Source organism: Piliocolobus tephrosceles, chromosome 15 (genome assembly GCF_002776525.5).
Source record: "Piliocolobus tephrosceles isolate RC106 chromosome 15, ASM277652v3, whole genome shotgun sequence".
Lineage (NCBI taxonomy): Eukaryota > Metazoa > Chordata > Mammalia > Primates > Cercopithecidae > Piliocolobus > Piliocolobus tephrosceles.
The window spans coordinates 63,898,918-63,917,715 of NC_045448.1; the positions used below are offsets into that span (position 1 = coordinate 63,898,918).

At 34.9% G+C, this 18,798-nt stretch overlaps 1 protein-coding gene across 6 annotated transcripts in view; it reads right to left on the reverse strand.

Moving 5' to 3' along the window:
• Positions 1-18,798, reverse strand: part of WDPCP (WD repeat containing planar cell polarity effector) — a 489,966-nt gene that overhangs the window by 253,773 nt on the left and 217,395 nt on the right. For all 6 annotated transcript variants that reach the window (XR_002734119.3, XM_023224126.2, XM_023224123.2 and 3 more), the window contains 2 exons: positions 15,430-15,618; positions 11,936-12,059 (listed from right to left, as the gene is read on the reverse strand). Coding sequence is in view for 5 of the 6 variants with exons in the window: in XM_023224126.2 (XP_023079894.1) it covers positions 11,936-12,059; positions 15,430-15,618 (313 nt within the window). In the remaining variant the exon portion in view is untranslated. The remainder of the gene's footprint in view (positions 1-11,935; positions 12,060-15,429; positions 15,619-18,798) is intronic.

An 18,798-nucleotide genomic window follows, 5' to 3' on the forward strand; every position in this document is an offset into this window, starting at 1 on the left:
ATGTTAGAGTGTCAATTTTAGATCTTTCCTGCTTTCTCTTGTGGGCACTTAGTGCTATAAATTTCCCTCTACATACTGCTTTAAATGTGTCCCAGAGATTCTGGTATGTTGTATCTTTGTTCTCATTGGATTCAAAGAACATCTTTATTTCTGCTTTCATTTCGTTATGTACCCAGTAGTCATTCAGGAGCAGGTTGTTCAGTTTCCATGTAGTTGAGCGGTTTTGATTGAATTTCTTAGTCCTGAGTTCTAGTTTGATTGCACTGTGGTCAGAGAGACAGTTTGTTATAATTTCTGTTCTTTTACATTTGCTGAGGAGTGCTTTACTTCCAATTATGTGGTCAATTTTGGAATAAGTGTGATGTGGTGCTGAGAAGAATGTATATTCTGTTGACTTGGGGTGGAGAGTTCTATAGATGTCTATTAGGTCCGCTTGGTGGAGAGATGAGTTCAATTCCTGGATATCCTTGTTAACTTTCTCTCTCGTTGATCTGTCTAATGTTGACAGTGGAGTGTTGAAGTCTCCCATTATTATTGTATGGGAGTCTAAGTCTGTTTGTAAGTCTCTAAGGACTTGCTTTATGAATCTGGGTGCTCCTATATTAGGTGCATATATATTTAGGATAGTTAGCTCTTCCTGTTGGATTGATCCCTTTACCATTATGTAATGGCCTTCTTTGTCTCTTTTGATCTTTGATGGTTTAAAGTCTGTTTTATCAGAGACTAGGATTGCAACCCCTGCTTTTTTTTGTTCTCCATTTGCTTGGTAGATCTGCCTCCATCCTTTTATTTTGAGCCTATGTATGTCTCTGCATGTGAGATGGGTCTCCTGAAGACAGCAGACTGATGGGTCTTGACTCTTTATCCAGTTTGCCAGTCTGTGTCTTTTAATTGGAGCATTTAGTCCATTTACATTTAAGGTTAATATTGTTATGTGTGATCTTGATCCTGCCATTATGATATTAACTGGTTATTTTGCTCATTAGTTGATGCAGTTTCTTCCTAGCCTCGATGGTCTTTACATTTTGGCATATCTTTTTTTTTTTTTTTTTTTTGAGGCAGTGTCTTGCTCTGTCTCCCAGGCTGGAGTGCAGTGGCGCAATTTCGGCTCACTGCAGCTTCCACCTCCCAGGTTCAAGTGATTCTCCTGCCTCAACCTCCTGAGTAGCTGGGATTACAAGTGCCTGCCACCACGCCTGGCTAATTTTTCTATTTTTAGTAGAGACAGGGTTTCACCATGTTGGCCAGGCTGGTCTTGAACTCCCAACCTCAGGTGATCCACTCACCTCGGCCTCTCAAAATGCTGGGATTATAGGCGTGACCCACCATGCCCAGCCTATTTTATTTTTTTAATTAAAAAATAAAATGGACTCAAGCAGTCCTCCTGCCTCAGCCTCCCAAGTAGCTGGAACCACAGGCATACACCCGGCAAGTTCAGTTAAGTTTAAATATGTAATAATAGTGTATAGGATTATTAAGGTTGTGTCTACATTGTATTAAACACAAAGGAAATACAAATATATTTCACATCCAGTGACACATTCTGAACATTTACCGATGTTCATATTTTAAGTGTTATGGCCTTTCCTAGAGCTATGAGCTCTGCAGATGTTATAAATCTGCCAAATAAATTCTTGATTATATTTTCTCTGCATGTTTCTTTTCGGACTTCAATAGAGTAGAATATCTAACTATAAAATTCTAGATTTTATAAAGTATTCATGAATGTAAACAGCCAAAAATCATCATATCTCTCTTAATAGCTGCAGTCTGCACATACTATGTATGCCCTTCACTACACAGTAAAAAAAAAAAAAAAAAAAAAAAGTTTTTTATTTTGACCATGTTGGTAAAGGCTGTCCTCATCCCACAGCTTTAATACAACTATAGCTTTGTAATAGAAGTGTCTGTAGCCATCTCTAGTATATACTAATTTCTGCTGGTGCTATAATCAAATGTCCTTAAAGGCCAGTTACTTAATAGAGTGAATGTAGGCACTGTATGTCTTTTAATCCTCACCAAACCAAAGAGAGCCAAGCTTGCTGACAAGAAGCATGATGAGGTCATCAGCAGGGGACAGTCTGGAGTTTGAGGTCAACAACTGTCCTCATCAAGAGTATGGTGGGTCTGCAGATGCAGTTCACTCACCTATAAAAGTGGTCTTCTACCCAGGCCCTCACTCACTGAATAAAAGTACCAGAGAAGACAGCGAGGAGTTACAAGCAAAACAAAATGAGAGCAATAAACAGTTCTGAACAGATACCTCAACTAGAATTTGGGCAGAAAATACATTTGTACATCCCAAATGCAAAAAATAACTAATGTCTAGAATGAAGAAAAGTCTTAAGATTCATTCTTTCAACGTCACGCCTAGTAAGTAGACTATCCGCACTCTTACCTCTATCTGTACAGTGAATCCAGTCTATTTCTCTCACACCAGAAAAAAGAGTTGTTAAGGTTATCACAGCAATGCAAATGGAACAGAGTGGGTATTAGGGTAGCTTCTTACATAATCATGATATTCCCTTTTTAACACTGCAGTTTTTACCCATTTGATTTTTAGACAAAATATCATTCATAATTTAGAACATGAACAACATAAGCAAAATGTAAGGACTTCTTTTACTGCTATTGCTATATATAGGAGGCAATGCTGTTAAAGGAAACCAGACTGCCAGATGAAAAACAGCATGGTTGCTTTGTGCCACACCCCTCACTCACACACCCAATTAGCTATGAAAGGGGAGCTTTAAGGAAGAAAAGCAAGGTATACAAAATTTGTTCATGTAATGACCATCCAGTTATTTATACCTATATTATGTCAATTTTGTTTGGTATCCTAATTTACTGATTAGTATAATAACTTTTCTTCAAATTGCCATTATGGTAAAAGAACCCTCATCCCTTGGCAGGAATCTAAAGAGCCCTTATACCCATGATATTCCTTCCTAAATGGCCCTAACTGTGCCCACATAAAAACCAGCTCCTTCATCTATAAAATCACATTTTTTAGGTGCTTTCAGTTAAAAGACTTGAGGTTTTTGTCGTTGTTCCCTCCTGCTTATTTCTCCTTTTGCCTTTTCATCCTTTCCCTAACCAAGAGTCTGTTCAGATGTGTGCAGACCACTCTAGGCTTAAACAACCTTTAAATCCAACTACCATACCGTACAAAGTCTCCTGGAATACCATCATAATGAATCAAATTTCTTAGGATTTTTTAAAAATGTTAAAATTTCATATTATTCAATGATTACAACTATGTAAAAAAAGCATTTGATAAAAAGGACTGAAAAAAAACAACAACAACATAGAAAAGAGATGTGTGAATATAGCAACGGAACCTCACTTGCCAAAAACATCTTGGGACTGTGGTTTATTTTATAGGAGAAACATTAATTAACAATTTATTTCATGTGTATAGGACTATTTAAATCTTCTGTTTCTTTTTTGGTCAGTTTTGGTTTTTATGTACCTAAGAAATTTTCAGTTTTCCCCATTTTTCAAGTTTGCTGTCATAAATTGTTCATGGTGTTCCCTTTACTTTTTTTTCTGTTTGACTAATCTTGAGTCAAAGAAGAAATTTTTAGCTTTATTAATCCTATTTTATAATTTTGGTTTTTGTTACTTTATTTCTAAACATATCTTTATTTCCTTCCTTCTTTCTTCAGATTTATTTTACTGGTATTTTTTGCAAGTTTTAAAAATTTCATGGCTCATTAATTTTGAGTCTTTCTTCTTTTCCAAGAAAAAAAATTTAAATATATATATTTCCCTTCATAGCCCTGTCTGAGAACTCACTTCTGAATTTCTCACTCAAACTCAACATTTCCAAAACCAAATACTACTCTTTCCCCACATACCTGTTCTTTCTGGAGCCTTATCAATCTTGTCAAAAACAATTCTCACGTCAAAACACTTGAAGTCATGCTTCACTTCTCTATTATATTCTTTATCCAATCTGTTAGAAAATCCTGTTGTCAAAACCTTTAATATGTTCAAAATTCACCACTCTATCTTCATTCCCTTTGCTACCAATCTGTAATTGGCCACTATTGCTTACTCAATTACTGCAATAGCCTCCCAATGGGTCTCCTTCTCCTTGACCTTCTAAGGACAATTCTCAACACAGGATCTGAGTTATCCATTCAATAGATAGTTTCAAATCATCTATTGAGTTCCCCTATTATTCAAGAGAATACTCTCAATTCCTTACAATAATCTACAAAGTCCTGTATGACCTGGCCACTTGCTGCTCTCTGATCCATTGTCTGATTCCTCTCCTTCTCATTCACTGCTCCAGCCAAACTGCTGGGATTTAACTAATATTTTACCTTGTTAGTGAGGCCTTCCCTGGCAATCTTTTTTTTTTTTTTAATAGTATGATTCTTTATTTTGTAAAACAAGCCTCCACTCCCCCAAAAAAGCCTTTTTCATAACAATTTGTATTTTCCAGGGCCAAGGCTAAGGCTAAGGTGAGATGAATGAGGGAGAACAAGATAATTTCCCTCAGGAGTAAAATTTAAGAAATCTGGCAATCTTATTTAAAACTGCAATCCACTCACCCATCATCCAATACTTCCTAGCCCTGTCCCTGCATGTTCGCTTTCATGGCACATATCATTACCTGACATATTATGTATTTTACCCACTTACTTATTGTATTAGGCCATTCTTGCATTGCTATAAATACCTGGCGCTGGGAAATTTATAAAGAAAAGAAATTTAACTGGCTCATGGTTCTGCAGCCTGTATAGGTAGCATGGTGCTAGCATCTGCTCAGCTTCTGGTGAGGCCTCAGGAAGCTTTCACTCATGGCGGAAGGCAAACGGGGAGCCAGCAACTCACATGGCAAGAACGGGAGCAAGAGGAGGGAGAGCCACCCATGTTTAATCAACCAAATATGGTCATTTGGGTCATAAGAGTAGATCCCTTATGGTTTGGTGCTGTCCTTGTGAACTCACTATCACAGGGAGCACCAAGCCATAAATAATCCACCCCCATGATCCAAATACCTCCTACCAAGCCCCACCTCCAACACTGGGGATTACATTTCAACTTGAGATTTAGGCAGGGGCAAATATACAAACTTTTTTTTTTTGGTCTGTTTTGCCCTTTGCCATATTCTTAGCTAAGTGCCTGGCATGTGGTACTCAGTAATTAATTGTGGAGTAAATAAAAATTACTCCTTGAAATTTTCATATATTGCCGGGCGCGGTGGCTTACGACTGTAATCCCAGCACTTTGGGAGGCTGAGGCAGGTGGATCACCTGAGGTCGGGAGTTCAAGATCAGCCTGACCAACATGGAGACACCCTGTCTCTACTAAAAATACAAAATTAGCTGGGGTGGTGGCACATGCCTGTAATCCCAGCTACTCGGGAGGCTGAGGCAGGAGAATCACTTGAACCCGGGAGGCGGATGTTGCGGTGAGCCGAGGTTTGCACTCTAGCCTGGGCAAAAAGAGCAAAACTCAAGAAGAAAAGAAAAGAAAAGAAAAGGAAAGAGAGAAAGAGAAAGAGAGAGAGAAAGAAAGAGAGAAAGAGAGAGAGAGAGAAAGAGAGAGAGAGAGAAAGAGAGAGAGAAAGAAAGAAAGAAGGAAAGAAAGAAGGAAAGAAAGAAGGAAAGAAGGGAAGAAAGGAAGAAAGGAAGAAAGAAAGAAAGAAATTTATGACCTAGAATATGATCAATTTATATGAATGTTTATTCATGGGAAAAAAGTATAGTCTCCACTTGCTGGACTCTACACATGTCCATTAAGTCAAGATTTCAATTATATAGTATTGTTCAAATCACCTATTTCCTGACACTTTGTTTGCTTAATCTATCACTTACTAAATGGAGAAACCCCATCTCTACTAAAAATATAACATGGAGAAACCTCATCTCTACTAAAAATACAAAATTAGCCGGGGTGGTGGCGCATGCCTGTAATCCCAGCTACTCGGGAAGCTGAGGCAGGAGAATCGCTTGAACCCGGGAGGCGGATGTTGCGGTGAGCCGAGGTTTGCACTCCAGCCTGGGCAAAAAGAGCGAAACTCTGTCTCAAAAAAAAAAAAAAAAAAAAAAAGAAAAGAAAAGAAAAGAAATTTATGACCTAGAATATGATCAATTTATATGAATGTTTATTCATGGAAAAAAAGTATAGTCTTCACTTGTTGGGCTCTACACATGTCCATTAAGTCAAGATTTCAGTTATACAGTATTGTTCAAATCACCTATTTCCTGACACTTTGTTTGCTTAATCTATCAATTACTAAATGAAAGGAGTTAAAATTCTTTAACTATTGACAGGACTTTTGTGTACACTGAAGCTATGTTACACACATTTAGAATTGTTATATCTTCCTGGTGAATTGATTTTTCTGTCAATATTGATCTCTAGTAATCTCTACTAAAGATTTTGCTTTAAAGACTATTTGTATAACATTACCACTATAGGCTGGGCACTGTAGCTCATGCCTATAATCCCAGCACTTTGGGAGGCCGAGGCGGGTGGATCACCTGATGTTGGGAGTTTGAGACCAGCCTGACCAACATGGAGAAACCCCGTCTCTACTAAAAATACAAAATTAGCCGGGGGTGGTGGCACATTCCCGTAATCCTAGCTACCTGGGAGGCTGAGGCAGGAGAATTGCTTGAACCCAGAAGGCGGAGGTTGCAGGGGCCCATGATCACTCCATTGTACTCCAGCCTGGACAACAAGAGTGAAACGCCATCTCAAAACAAACAAACAAACAAACAAACAAACCCATTACTACTATATTAGTTCTCTTTGGAGTATTTATCTGGTATAAATTTTTTTACATTCTCTGACATTTAAACTTTCTTTGTTTGAGGGGTTTTTTTTTGTTTGTATTTGGTGTTTTTTTAAATGACATACAGTCTTGCTCTGTCACCCAATGCAGTTGCAAGAACAAGGCTCACTGCAGATGTGAACACCCAGACTCAAGCGATCCTCCCATCTCAGCCTTCCAAGTAGCTGGGACTACAGGCATGCGCCACCATGCGCCTGGCTAATTTTTTAAAAAATGTTTTGTAGAGACAGCACTGCTCGTGCTGGTCTCAAACTCCTGGGCTCAAGCGATTCTCCTGCCTTGGCCTCCCATAAATGCTGGGATTGCAGGTGTGAGCCACAGCACCCAGCTACCTTCTCTGTTTTAGATGTCTTTAAAAAAAAAAAAAAAAAAAAACTGAGGAAAAAAGTCTGTTTTACATTAACAATATTATTGATTTTTTGATTCATTGCTAGTATCTCATCGTGAGTTTTCTATTTTCCATCTTTTTTCCCATGTTTCTTCCCCTGCATGCTGCACTTTCTCCTAATTCTTGCCATCTTTGGGGTTTTTTTCTTTATCCAACATTTTCCCTCTCCCTGCTTGAAAATTATATACTCTATTTCTTTCCTTTTAGTGATTACCCTAGAAATTCTGTATTTCACTTACTAAAATCTAGAATTAATAAATATCTTTATCTTCCTCTTGAAAAGTATAAGGACCATAGAATGAATGCTTTAACTCTCTTCACTCCTCTTCTGATTTATATGTAGTTTTTGTCCAAGATTTTAATTTTTAACCCCCTGAATTAGACATTGGTGTATATGCTTTATAGGATCAATTTTTGTTAGGTTTCCACAAGTTTATGACTTTTTTTTTTTTTTTTGACTACCATTCCTTTGCATCTCATGACTTCCTTCATTCTAGTTCTCTCAGGAAGGATGCTGTCCCATTCAAGGGTTCTAGATTTATGTATGGACGTCTGATGCAACCTCCCATTCTGCATGAGCTCTCAGTTATGTCTCCTATCCTCTGAGTACCCAACCTTTGTAAACCAAGCACCTATCTTACTGAGAGCCAGAAGATGCCCTCCAGGAGAACGTTGAGTTTGCTTACTCTTGTGGAATCAAGCAAGCATCCTTGTCATTTCAGCCTATTTCCCTTACTTTACTGCCAGCTCAACTATGCTTTCAATAAATATTTTGAATATACTATTTAGCATTTTTTGGATGATCTAACTAGGAGCTTTTCTCTAAAAATCATTCTATCTTGTTGCCTTGAATGTTCTTAGGTTAACTTTTTTAGTATTCATGTTCTTTAAAATGATTTCATACAGATGTTGTATTTACTATATATGTTCCATCAGTGAAAAGTATAACTGAAAAAGCCATGTATACATGGAATTGCTTAAGAACTGTTTTAGTCACAAAGTGATTTTTGTTTTGCCTATCATATATATTTTACATAAGCTAAAAGCCATTTCCAAAAGATGGTCCTTTTTTTCTGAATTCTAAGTGTAAATATTGACTCCAATATATTATCCCCAACATCTTATAAAAATTTCCAACACAGAGCAATGTTAAAAGATTATCTACCATGTGTATTCTGACTTTATCATTTTATAATATTGCTTATCACGTATCTACCTATCTATCCCTATATTTATCCATCAATTCATATTACTTTTTGTTGTTACATTACAAAGGTAAATGCTGACATCAATACATTTCCCCACCAATATTTCATAAACAAAAAAAATTTATTTCTAGGCAATAAATCTCACATTCCCCAAATTTTGCTTATCGGTTTTATAAGCATTCAAAAAGCACAACTCTCTGTGCCACAATCACATAACACCATTTGAGTCAGAAAACAACAGTCTCACAGTTAACAAGGGAGAAAAGTTAAAAATAAATTATTAACTTTTTATAATACATTATATTTCCATGTTAGTAATAAGCCTCATATGTGGCACATTCATTTGAAATGTTTGCCCTTTCATTTCATCAATATTTAGGGGTCCCTATTATAGTTTCTATTTTTTTATGATGAAAAGCTCTCATTTGCCATCACTTCCCTGTTCAGTACTTGTGGAAGACTACTCAATTTCACGGAGGCAGCTGACTAATTACCTTTTAAACTTAGTTTAGGCAAAGTTGCATTTACCTTCTGTAGGTAAGTGTCTTCCAGTTTAATGATTCTAGAAATTAGATTCTATCATCTCTTTAAAATTTTATTTATTATAATAAACACTTTATTAGCTACCATATTAAGACTGTGCTTCTACTGTTTTCTCTTCCTATCTTTAACATTAGGAGCATAATTTACATTTCTAGGGAGCATTTCTTTATGAAAATTGATCACTTTGAATGCATACAAAAAGACGAGAAGTGAGTTTTCAAGTTTAGATTTGTTTGAATTTGGAAAAAGGCTTTCAGGTAGTTTTTTATATTTGTTAAAGACAAAAAAGACCAAAAAGTGTAAAGCAATGTCTGTAGAATTCCTCTCCTCTCAAGAGAAAAACAAAATTGTACATAAAATATTTATTTTAATAATCTACATGGTATACTTGTGTATTATCACAAATTCGTACTATGACCTTGCCCTTCATATGCTGGATTAAATTAAAACCAATTTAGTATTTTACTCTTATCAAAATAATCCAATCCAGATACAGGCAATCTGAGTCCCATGTGAGTAATTTTAGGCACACCCCTAATCTCTGTGGGGCTACTTTTCCTCATCTTTAATTTAAAATACCCTATGATGGTCTTTTGTTTAGAGCTTATTCCATTATCTAATAAGGTTTCTTTTTTTCAGAGTACTAAAATATTGACTAACCAAAGGACAGGGAGTAATGTAATTCTAGCACTTCATAAATACGAAAAGGTATTTGGCCCCTAAGCATGAGAACTTCTTGGTAGCACATTAAACAAAAGAATGGTTCCAACTTAAGCTGTCTCATTTAATTTCTTCAAAACTTTTGTTTCTTTTTTCATAATACTGTATAGCCTACTATCAAAAGAAGAACTAATAAAACACTCATTATAATTGAAATAGTAGCAAAGTACGCAAAGGAAGAAACATGCAAAAGCTAGTATACCCCAAGGGAAAACATCCAGTTCCAGATGTAACCACATAGAAAAGCTAGACAATAATAATAATAACAATAATAGTGGCCTTATCAAAGTATGTCCAAAAAATAATTAGAAAACCATTTGAGAAAAACCAATGAACAAAAAATTGCACATTAGTAGAATAGAGCATCCTAGAGCCAGCAGGATGGTTACAAATATGATGCTTATGCAAAAAGTAAATCACTGTATATAGTCTCAGAGGCCAGAGACAGTGAGGACACAAAGAATATGCTTCCAAAACTTCTGTTTTATTGACTTTCATCTTTTTGGGCTCTTTAGGCAGGAAGATAATTAATTAATTTTCCCCAGACACAGAGAAACAAATATTAGCAATGAGAGCAAAGAACAAAGCTCTAAGTCCAAATAAATGTGACGTTAACCCCGGCACTTTCACCATATGTTCATTCATAGAAGACAGCCTCATTTATATGAAGAGTCTTGGAATATGCTAACGTCATTCAGATGAAAAGGCAAGATTCAATTACATATCATAACCCTTGCAATATTTTAACATTTCTCAGTTTCTAAAACTGCTATTTTCCAGACACTTCACTGCTTAGTAGACTTGAAAATGCCGCTTTATATATAAAAATCTAATTATAGAACATGAATATCTACACAACAATACAACTTCTCAAATCTTGACCAATCTGAAGTATCCCCCTTCTTTTTGGTCAGTCAAAAATAGTTATCAAACAGTCTACTCTTAGGTGAATAAAAATTTCCAGTTATTTTATAAGCTAGGATCTAAAAAATACACAACCAATAATAGATAAATGGTTTTAAGGGAAGAGTAAGGAACAGGGAATCAAAATCAGTTCAAAGATCTGGCACTACTAAAAACTTGTTATTCGATCTAAGCAAGCCACTTATCTATGCCTCAGTTTACTCATTTGTCAAATGATACTACTGCTTTAACAGGGGTTTCTGAGAACAAAATAAGAGAATATACATCAAAGCCCTTGAAAGAGTGAAAACACTATAACAGATTATATTTTAGTAAAATTAAAAGTCTAAAATCAACTCCATGATGTAATCCTCCTTTTTGGTACAAAGTTGAAAACTCTGTTACTTTCCATTATACAACATATCATATACAAAAGTATACTATACATATATGTATACATACATGCAAAAAACACAGACATACCTATATGTATGTGTATATATACACATAGTTAAAAAATAATTTTTAATATACCCTGATATTTACCACTTATCTTAAGAAATACAACATTAATACCTTGGAGACTATTATATGCTTATTTTATCATATTTCTTTTCCTTCACTCCAGACTGCTTTAAATTGTGTGCTAATTGCTTGCTTGCTTTTACTTACAGTATTGCCACATTTATGTATGTATCCCTAAATTATCCACGCATTCATCTTCCTTCTTTCCATCCATTAATCCTGATTTCTGAACTTCATATATATATATATATATATGCTATTATATTTTTCCTTCAACTTCTGTAATACTTAGAGAAATTTCTTGACATTATATTTCACATTATTTTCTAAGGTTAACAATATTTGTTATACCCATTTGAAGCAGAGAAAATGGGGTACAGTGAAGCTAGAAACTTGCCACATTATGAGCAGACAATGGACAAGTTTTTCTACAGTAATTCTGAAAGAAAAACAAACCAATGACGGTCTCAGAGCTTTACAGAACATTCAAATCATTAGCTTCAATTAAAAAGAAAATATTTACTTAGTGCTAGTAGCACAATTCCAGTTAATATTTCTACATTGACTTTACATAGCTGATATTTGTTCTTTCATATTAAAGGGGAAGGTATATTAAAAAGTACTGATGATATAAAACCCCCAAATAATATTCAAATATTTCCTTAAAATGAAAACAATAACAAATTAAATAAGATCAAAAGAAGATGTATATTTCTTTGAAGAGATGGACTGTTAGGAAACATGTAGCCTTACTATGGGGTATTTTAATTAAAGAGGGTGTCTCCTGAAATAAGTAATTAGTCTGACACTAATCAATCCAAACATATCATTCACCTGAGCAAGTGGTGGAAGAATCTCCTTGCATATTTGCTGATTTGGTCTCTATATTCCAATATAGTGGTATCCAGAAGTGGTCTTGTTGGAGCATAGAAGGTTCCAAGGCTTGCCTCAAGCTGTGCTGTGGAATTCAAACATAGCAGCACTAAAACAAGTGAAACTCCATCAATTACAACAAAATACTCATGTTTGCAGTCAGTCAGGTTTTGCAAACTTGGATGAAACGTGAGCTTGCAGGAAAGATAAAATTAAAATATGACAGCTGGTACAAAAACAAACCTGTGTATAAACTTTCACTTGAGGCAAAGCTGACAATGACTCTGAGCAACAAAAAGCTGTCAAAACTGAAGAAATCCATAATGAACCAACCTCTCACCACAAATGGGTAATTAAAACAGTGACTCATCAAAGTAACAGTCTGAACTAGTACTTCCAGTAAAATCAACTCACAGTGTGCTAAACATTTACTCTCTTTGGCTAAAAGGAGAAAACTGACCTTTCTTCATTGGGAATTGGAATTGATATAGCAGAAATGTTTTTTAAAATAATACAAATAAACAGCCATATTGGAGTAGAAATATGTCTCTATTGCAATTTTAAGACAACCGTGAATGTCCCTATATCTTCCCTAAGTTCTGCCCTAAACAGCAAAAGTCTTGGTTTTATCCAAGTGTGAAAGCTAAGACCTCTGGGAGAGGAAAGAAGGACTGGAGAGGCAGGTTTTAATAAACTAGAGGGCTAATATTGGGGGAAAGGGCACATTTTGCCTGTTTCACAATTTTACAAAGACATGCTCATGGGACTAGGTTTTTTTCCCAGAAATATCTGGAAGTTAAGTAATTACCATAATGGTGAGATAAGAGTATGTATGAGAACACGGCAGTTCACAGTAAGACTCCTCTGATTTTTATGCTACTAGCACTGAGTTGAATAAACAATTCCTTATTTAGCAAAACTCTTTAGTTTTAGGCATATTTGGGTTTGAAAGTATTAAATGCCTCATCAGAATAATTACTATGGACTTGGCTAAGCTGTTAGTAATTTCTTTTTTTAATCTCAAATCTAGACAGTAAAGTAAGATGAACTTTAGGGGCATTTTCTTTCAAAGCAGCAGTCAATTTAGATTACAATTGAATACAGCAATGCTATTGTAAAAACAAGCCAGATTCTCTTCCCATTGCTTGTTTTCTTGACAGCATGTTTTGTACATCTGAAATGTTCGAACCCACATGGAATACTCATAACTCCCAGCACAGTTATAGATTCATTAGCTAGCCCAGCTTGATGTTTAAGGCAGAAATGAAGATCTCAAAGATAACTACAATACGGCTACAAATAAAAGAGCTCACTGGGTTCTGCTAATAAAAGGAAACAAATTACCATGTCAAATTTGTTAGATTCAGATAGAATAAGTCTCAAGAGAGAAAAAAAATTCTGAATGTTTTAGAAATATGTTTTACAGTTACTTGGGGGAAAATGCACATACCTACTTAAAATGTACATATTCTGATAACCCAGCATCATGCAAAAATTTTATTTTAATAGCCTAGTATCATACAAGATTTTTATTTCCCTATCTCCCCAATACGGTTCCTTGAAAATATCAAGAATCTGATAATGTCCATTTGTATATTCCCTAATAATCTTTCCTATAATACAGTAATCTTACAAGACAAATTCGCTAAGGTGCTAGCAATTTTTCAGTGTGCTGAGAGTCAATATTTTATCTTTTCCATATTTCTTCTTTAACTGTAAATTTATGATCTCTTATATAGATTGTGTATAACATAAACATTCTTTAGGGACCTTGCTTTTCAAAATTTTTTCTTTCTTTTTTTTTTAAGTATACACTCAGTCATTACAGTATATCAATACTAAGAAATAATTAGTTAAGATAACTCTGCAGGCAGCAATATTATAGAGTACCTTGTACCCTAAAATTATGGAGTTATACTCTTCTTTTTATTTTTAGCTAATACTCATTGAGTACCTAAGTAGTGGGCCATACACTAGGCATTTTCTCATTGTAAAAATACTGGAATTTCTTGGCCAGGCGCAGTACGGGCTCATGCCTGTAATCCCAGCACTTTGGGAGGCTGAGGCAGGAAGATCACTTGAGGCCAACCTGGGCAACATAGTGAAACCCCTCTACTAAAAATAGAAAAATTAGCAAGGCATGGTGGTGCACATCTGTAATCCCAGCTATTCAGGAGGCTAAGGCAGGAGAATTGCTTGAACCCAGGAGGCAGGCATTGCAGTGAGACGAGATCATGCCACTGCATGCCAGCCTAAGCAACAGAGTGATACTCTGTCTCTAAATATATAAAGAAAAATATTGGAATTTCCCTAAATAAATTTTGACTACCTCCAAAAAGAACATTCAATTAATATTAAATAAATATTTATTGTGGGCCATGTGTGACTTGGGCCAAGACCCATGATATAGATTTCCTGGAAGAGCCTGCACTTACTAATTATTCTTCTCTAAAATTACTAAAATGAAGGTTACCTACAAAATTCTCTCCAAACAACTTGTTTATTTTGGCAATGTAATAAGGTGGGATAAGAAAAATCTATAAAAATGCAAAGAAATAGAAAAGAAAAGCTCTCCAAGTAAAGACCTTTTGACATATTTCCTGTTCCTCCTATCTTGTAAATTTCCTAGGGACAGCTTCTCATTGGTCGTGATTTTCCGCCATTAATGTCAGTGCTTACTACAAAGATATGAAAGATGCAAATGTTAGAATGTTTAGGTGCATTGTACATTAAGTAAATAACTTACAAGAAAAATAATACTGGATAATTGGCAAATATAAAGATTTATTTCATTATTGTATGTGTCACAGCATTCCCCACTGCCCAACCCCTGACCTTAGCTTTTTTAACTTCTCTTTTAAAATTAAACATCTTAGATCCCGATCGACAAAATTACTTATTGGGCAAAGGTAAGGAAATTCAAGCAGGCAGAAGAGAGAAGAGTGTCACAACTATAAGTCAGAAGGAAAACAAGAAGGAGCAGCCCGGGCTACAATTCAGATATACAAAAAAGTAAGTGTTAAGGACTATTGTCTGGACAGAGGACTTGGGTGTGAGAAAAAAATATTGATATCTAATGTGAGGGAGGAATAAAGACCTTTGTTTGGTGCTCTTTGTCTAGCAGACCCCACGGAGTACATGAAATTTTTGATCAAAGTTTGAAATCAGAGCACGTTCCATCTGTGAGCTTAGACTGAATTGTACAATTACTGCAGTGTAAGTTCCAACATAAGCATATACAGAAAAGTTGTTCTTTATGTTGACAAATACTATACAGTAAGTACCACATGGGAGCAATTATTTGATATCTGATCCTTTCAGTTTTAATAGAGCACTAACATTTTTATCATTTATTCTCCAATGCCATGACTCAAAAACAACCTCAAAAAATAACTCAATAAAATATATTTCATGTATATACAAAACCCATCTATGAAAAATATTTCAAGTCTGACCTTCTCTCTCTGGAGTGAGCTTCTGTCTAAGAAGATGGTTTACAATGGCGCTCATGCTGATAAAGCACTGATGGCCTAGAGTGTCCCAGTTCATGCTGCTCAGGATGTTTATTGCCTCACAGATCTCATCACAGTGAATGTACTGGAAGATGATGTCTACCAGGCCCAGCTGTCCTTGAGTGAAGACACCTATCACAAAACGTGGAAAACCAGGTGAATCTTTTAAAATAAAAGTAGAATAACAAAAAGAGTTAACTTTTCCAAAAGAAAAAAACCTATATTGCTTGCATAAGTACTAGAAATATGGGACTGATCTCCTTCTCAACTAATATTTGCTGTAAGATACACTGGTACAACAAAAACACATCTGTTGATCCTTTTAAAATGAAAGAAAATTCACTTTTACTCTTAGGACCAAGAGCATAAAACAAAGACTGGGGGGTGGTATTCTGTTGTGGTTTTATTGTCTTTTAAATATGGCTGACCTCATTTGAAATTAATAATTTCTGTGTATTAAATGACAAAAGTACTACAGCTGTTAAACAAGAATTTTTGCTTATTTGTTTTATGTAACTTTTTTAATCTTTTCAAAATGGTAGGTTACAAAATCTTTTTTTCTTCAATGTTTACTGATTAAAGTCTAAAAAACTTCCTCTCAGTACAAATAATCATGAAAGAAAAAAAACATATGTGAAATTACTTTCTAAGCCACAAAGTATTATAAAATATTACTGTAATTCTTTTTATTATTATCATCATCATTTAACTAGAGTAGTTATAGGCTTCAGGATTTTAAAAAATGTATTAGTTCATGAGAAAGATACTAAAATTCTTCACACTAACTTCAAATCACATCAAAATGAAAACTTGTGCTATTAACAGGACTCAACTTGATAGGGAATCTAGGGAATTGCCCTGACTATACTAAGCAGTAAAACTTTACTATTCCTTTTGTGTTGGTAAAATCAAAGAATGTGACTGTCCAAAAGCCTTCATGAGCCTGCAGTCAAGCATTGGAAGTCCTCATAAATCAGGGTGATTCCTTAGCAGTAGATATTAATCCATAGGAACTTTGCAGGAAACCAAAAATATCTGAAGTCTGTTAACTCCACCTATACCCTATTAATACTTCTACTAGTAACAAGAGAAAGAACTCATCTATTGAGAAGAAAAGCTAACATAATCATAATAAAATCATTGAAAAGTGATAAAGAGAAAACCTCAAAAGGCAACCACAGGAAAAACAAATACACTGGATATACAAAAAAAGCAAAGATATGAATGATTACAGACTTTGCATCTAAAATTATGTAATCCAGAAAACAATAACAAGACATTTTAAAAGTACTGAGAGGTAAAAAGTAAATTAATCTAGAATTCTACATAACGATCCAAAATTCATGAAGAAAGATAACAATCCTTAAATTCACCTAATAACAGAGCTGTGAAATAATAAAGCAAAAATGGACAGAACTAAAAGGAGAAAAACTCAGATCTAAAATCATAATTGGTGCCTAGGGGTGGTGGCTCATGCCAGTAATCTGAGCACTTTGGGAGGCCAAGGCAGGCGGATCACTTGAGGTCAGGAGTTCAAGACAGGCATGGCAAACATGGCAAAACAGTCTTTACAAAAAACACAAAAATTAGCCAGGTGTGGTGGCAAAGGCCAGTAATCACAGCTACTCAGGAGGCTGCAGCAGGAGAACCGCTTGCATCTGGGAGGTAGAGGTTGCGTTGAACCGAGATCACACCACTGCACTCCAGCCTGGGTGACAGAGTGAGACTCTGTCTCAATTAATCAATCAATCAATCGATCGATCAAATTATAATGGGAGATTTCAGCACTTTTACTAATGAAGAGAATATGTAAGCAAAAAATTCGTAAGTATAGGAAATACTTGAAAAACACTATCAATGAATTTGACCTAACTGACATTTATAAAACACTGCACCCAACCACAGTAAAATACATTCTTTTTAAGTGCACACAGAACATTGAACAAGATAGAGCATATTCTGGGTAATATAATGAAGGTAAACACATTTAAAGGTTTTAAAATCATAAGAGCATTTTCTCTGACCACAACAGAATTAAATATCAGTAAGAAAAATTATCTGGAAAATCTCCAAATATTTAGAAGTTAAGCAACATCCTTCTAAATAACCTATGGGTCAAAGAAAAAAATGTCACAAAGTATATGAGAAAATATTTTTAATTGAATTAAAGTAAGACCCAAAGTAAACAGAAGGAAATAATAAAGACAATAAATAGGAAATAACAAATACAGAAAAATCAATGAATTCAATAGCTTGTTCTTTCAAAAGATCAGTAAAATTGACAAACTTCTGTCTCAGCTGAGAAAAAAGAGAGATGATACAATCACCAAAATAAGAATGATCACTACAGAACTACTGACATTTAAAATCAGTGAATAATTAGTTTTTATATGAATAAATATAACCTAAATGAAATGGATTCCTTGAAAGACCCAAACTATCAAAGTTCACTCAAGAAGGAATAAACTTGAATGGCTCTGTATTATTTAAATTTGAAGTCACTGTTAAAAAAAACCTTTACACATACACACACACACACACACACACACACACGTGCACCAATGCACACACATAATTAAACATGACCTGCATATTAAGATGTCTTCACTGGTGAATTCTCTCAAACATTAATGGAAGAAATAATAAAGCCAGGAACAGTGGCGCACACCTATTGTTCCAGCCTCACAGGAGGCGAAGGTGGAAGGACTGCTTGAGCCCAAAAGTTTTAAGTCCAACCTGGGCAAGATAGCAAGACTGTGTTTCTAAAAAAAATAGTAATACGTAAAAAAAAAAAAAAAAAAAAATTAACAAAAGAAGAAATAACATAAATTCAATACAACTCAAATTATAAGAGAGAATACTTCCCAACTCATTTCATGTGGTTAGAATTACACTGACACCAAAAATGAAGATATTACAATAAAAAGAAAACTATAGACCAATATTTCCCATAAACAAACACAAAAATCCTTAACATAATATTAGCAAATTCAGCAATATATTAAAAAGGTAATATATCATGAACAAGCAAGATTACTCCCACAAATGCAACGTTGCTTAAACATGTGAAAGCCAATCAATATAATTTACCTTATGATGAGAAGAAAGAGAAAAAAACCTATAATCATTTCAATTGCTGCAGAAAAAGCACTTGAAAAAAATTCAACATCCACTCAAGATAATATATATCAGCAGACTGGGAATGGAAAGGGACTTCCTCAATGTAATACCATCATACTTATAGTGAAAGATTGAACGTTTTCCAACAAAGATTGGAAACAAAGCAAGGATGTCCTCTCTTACCATGTCTAT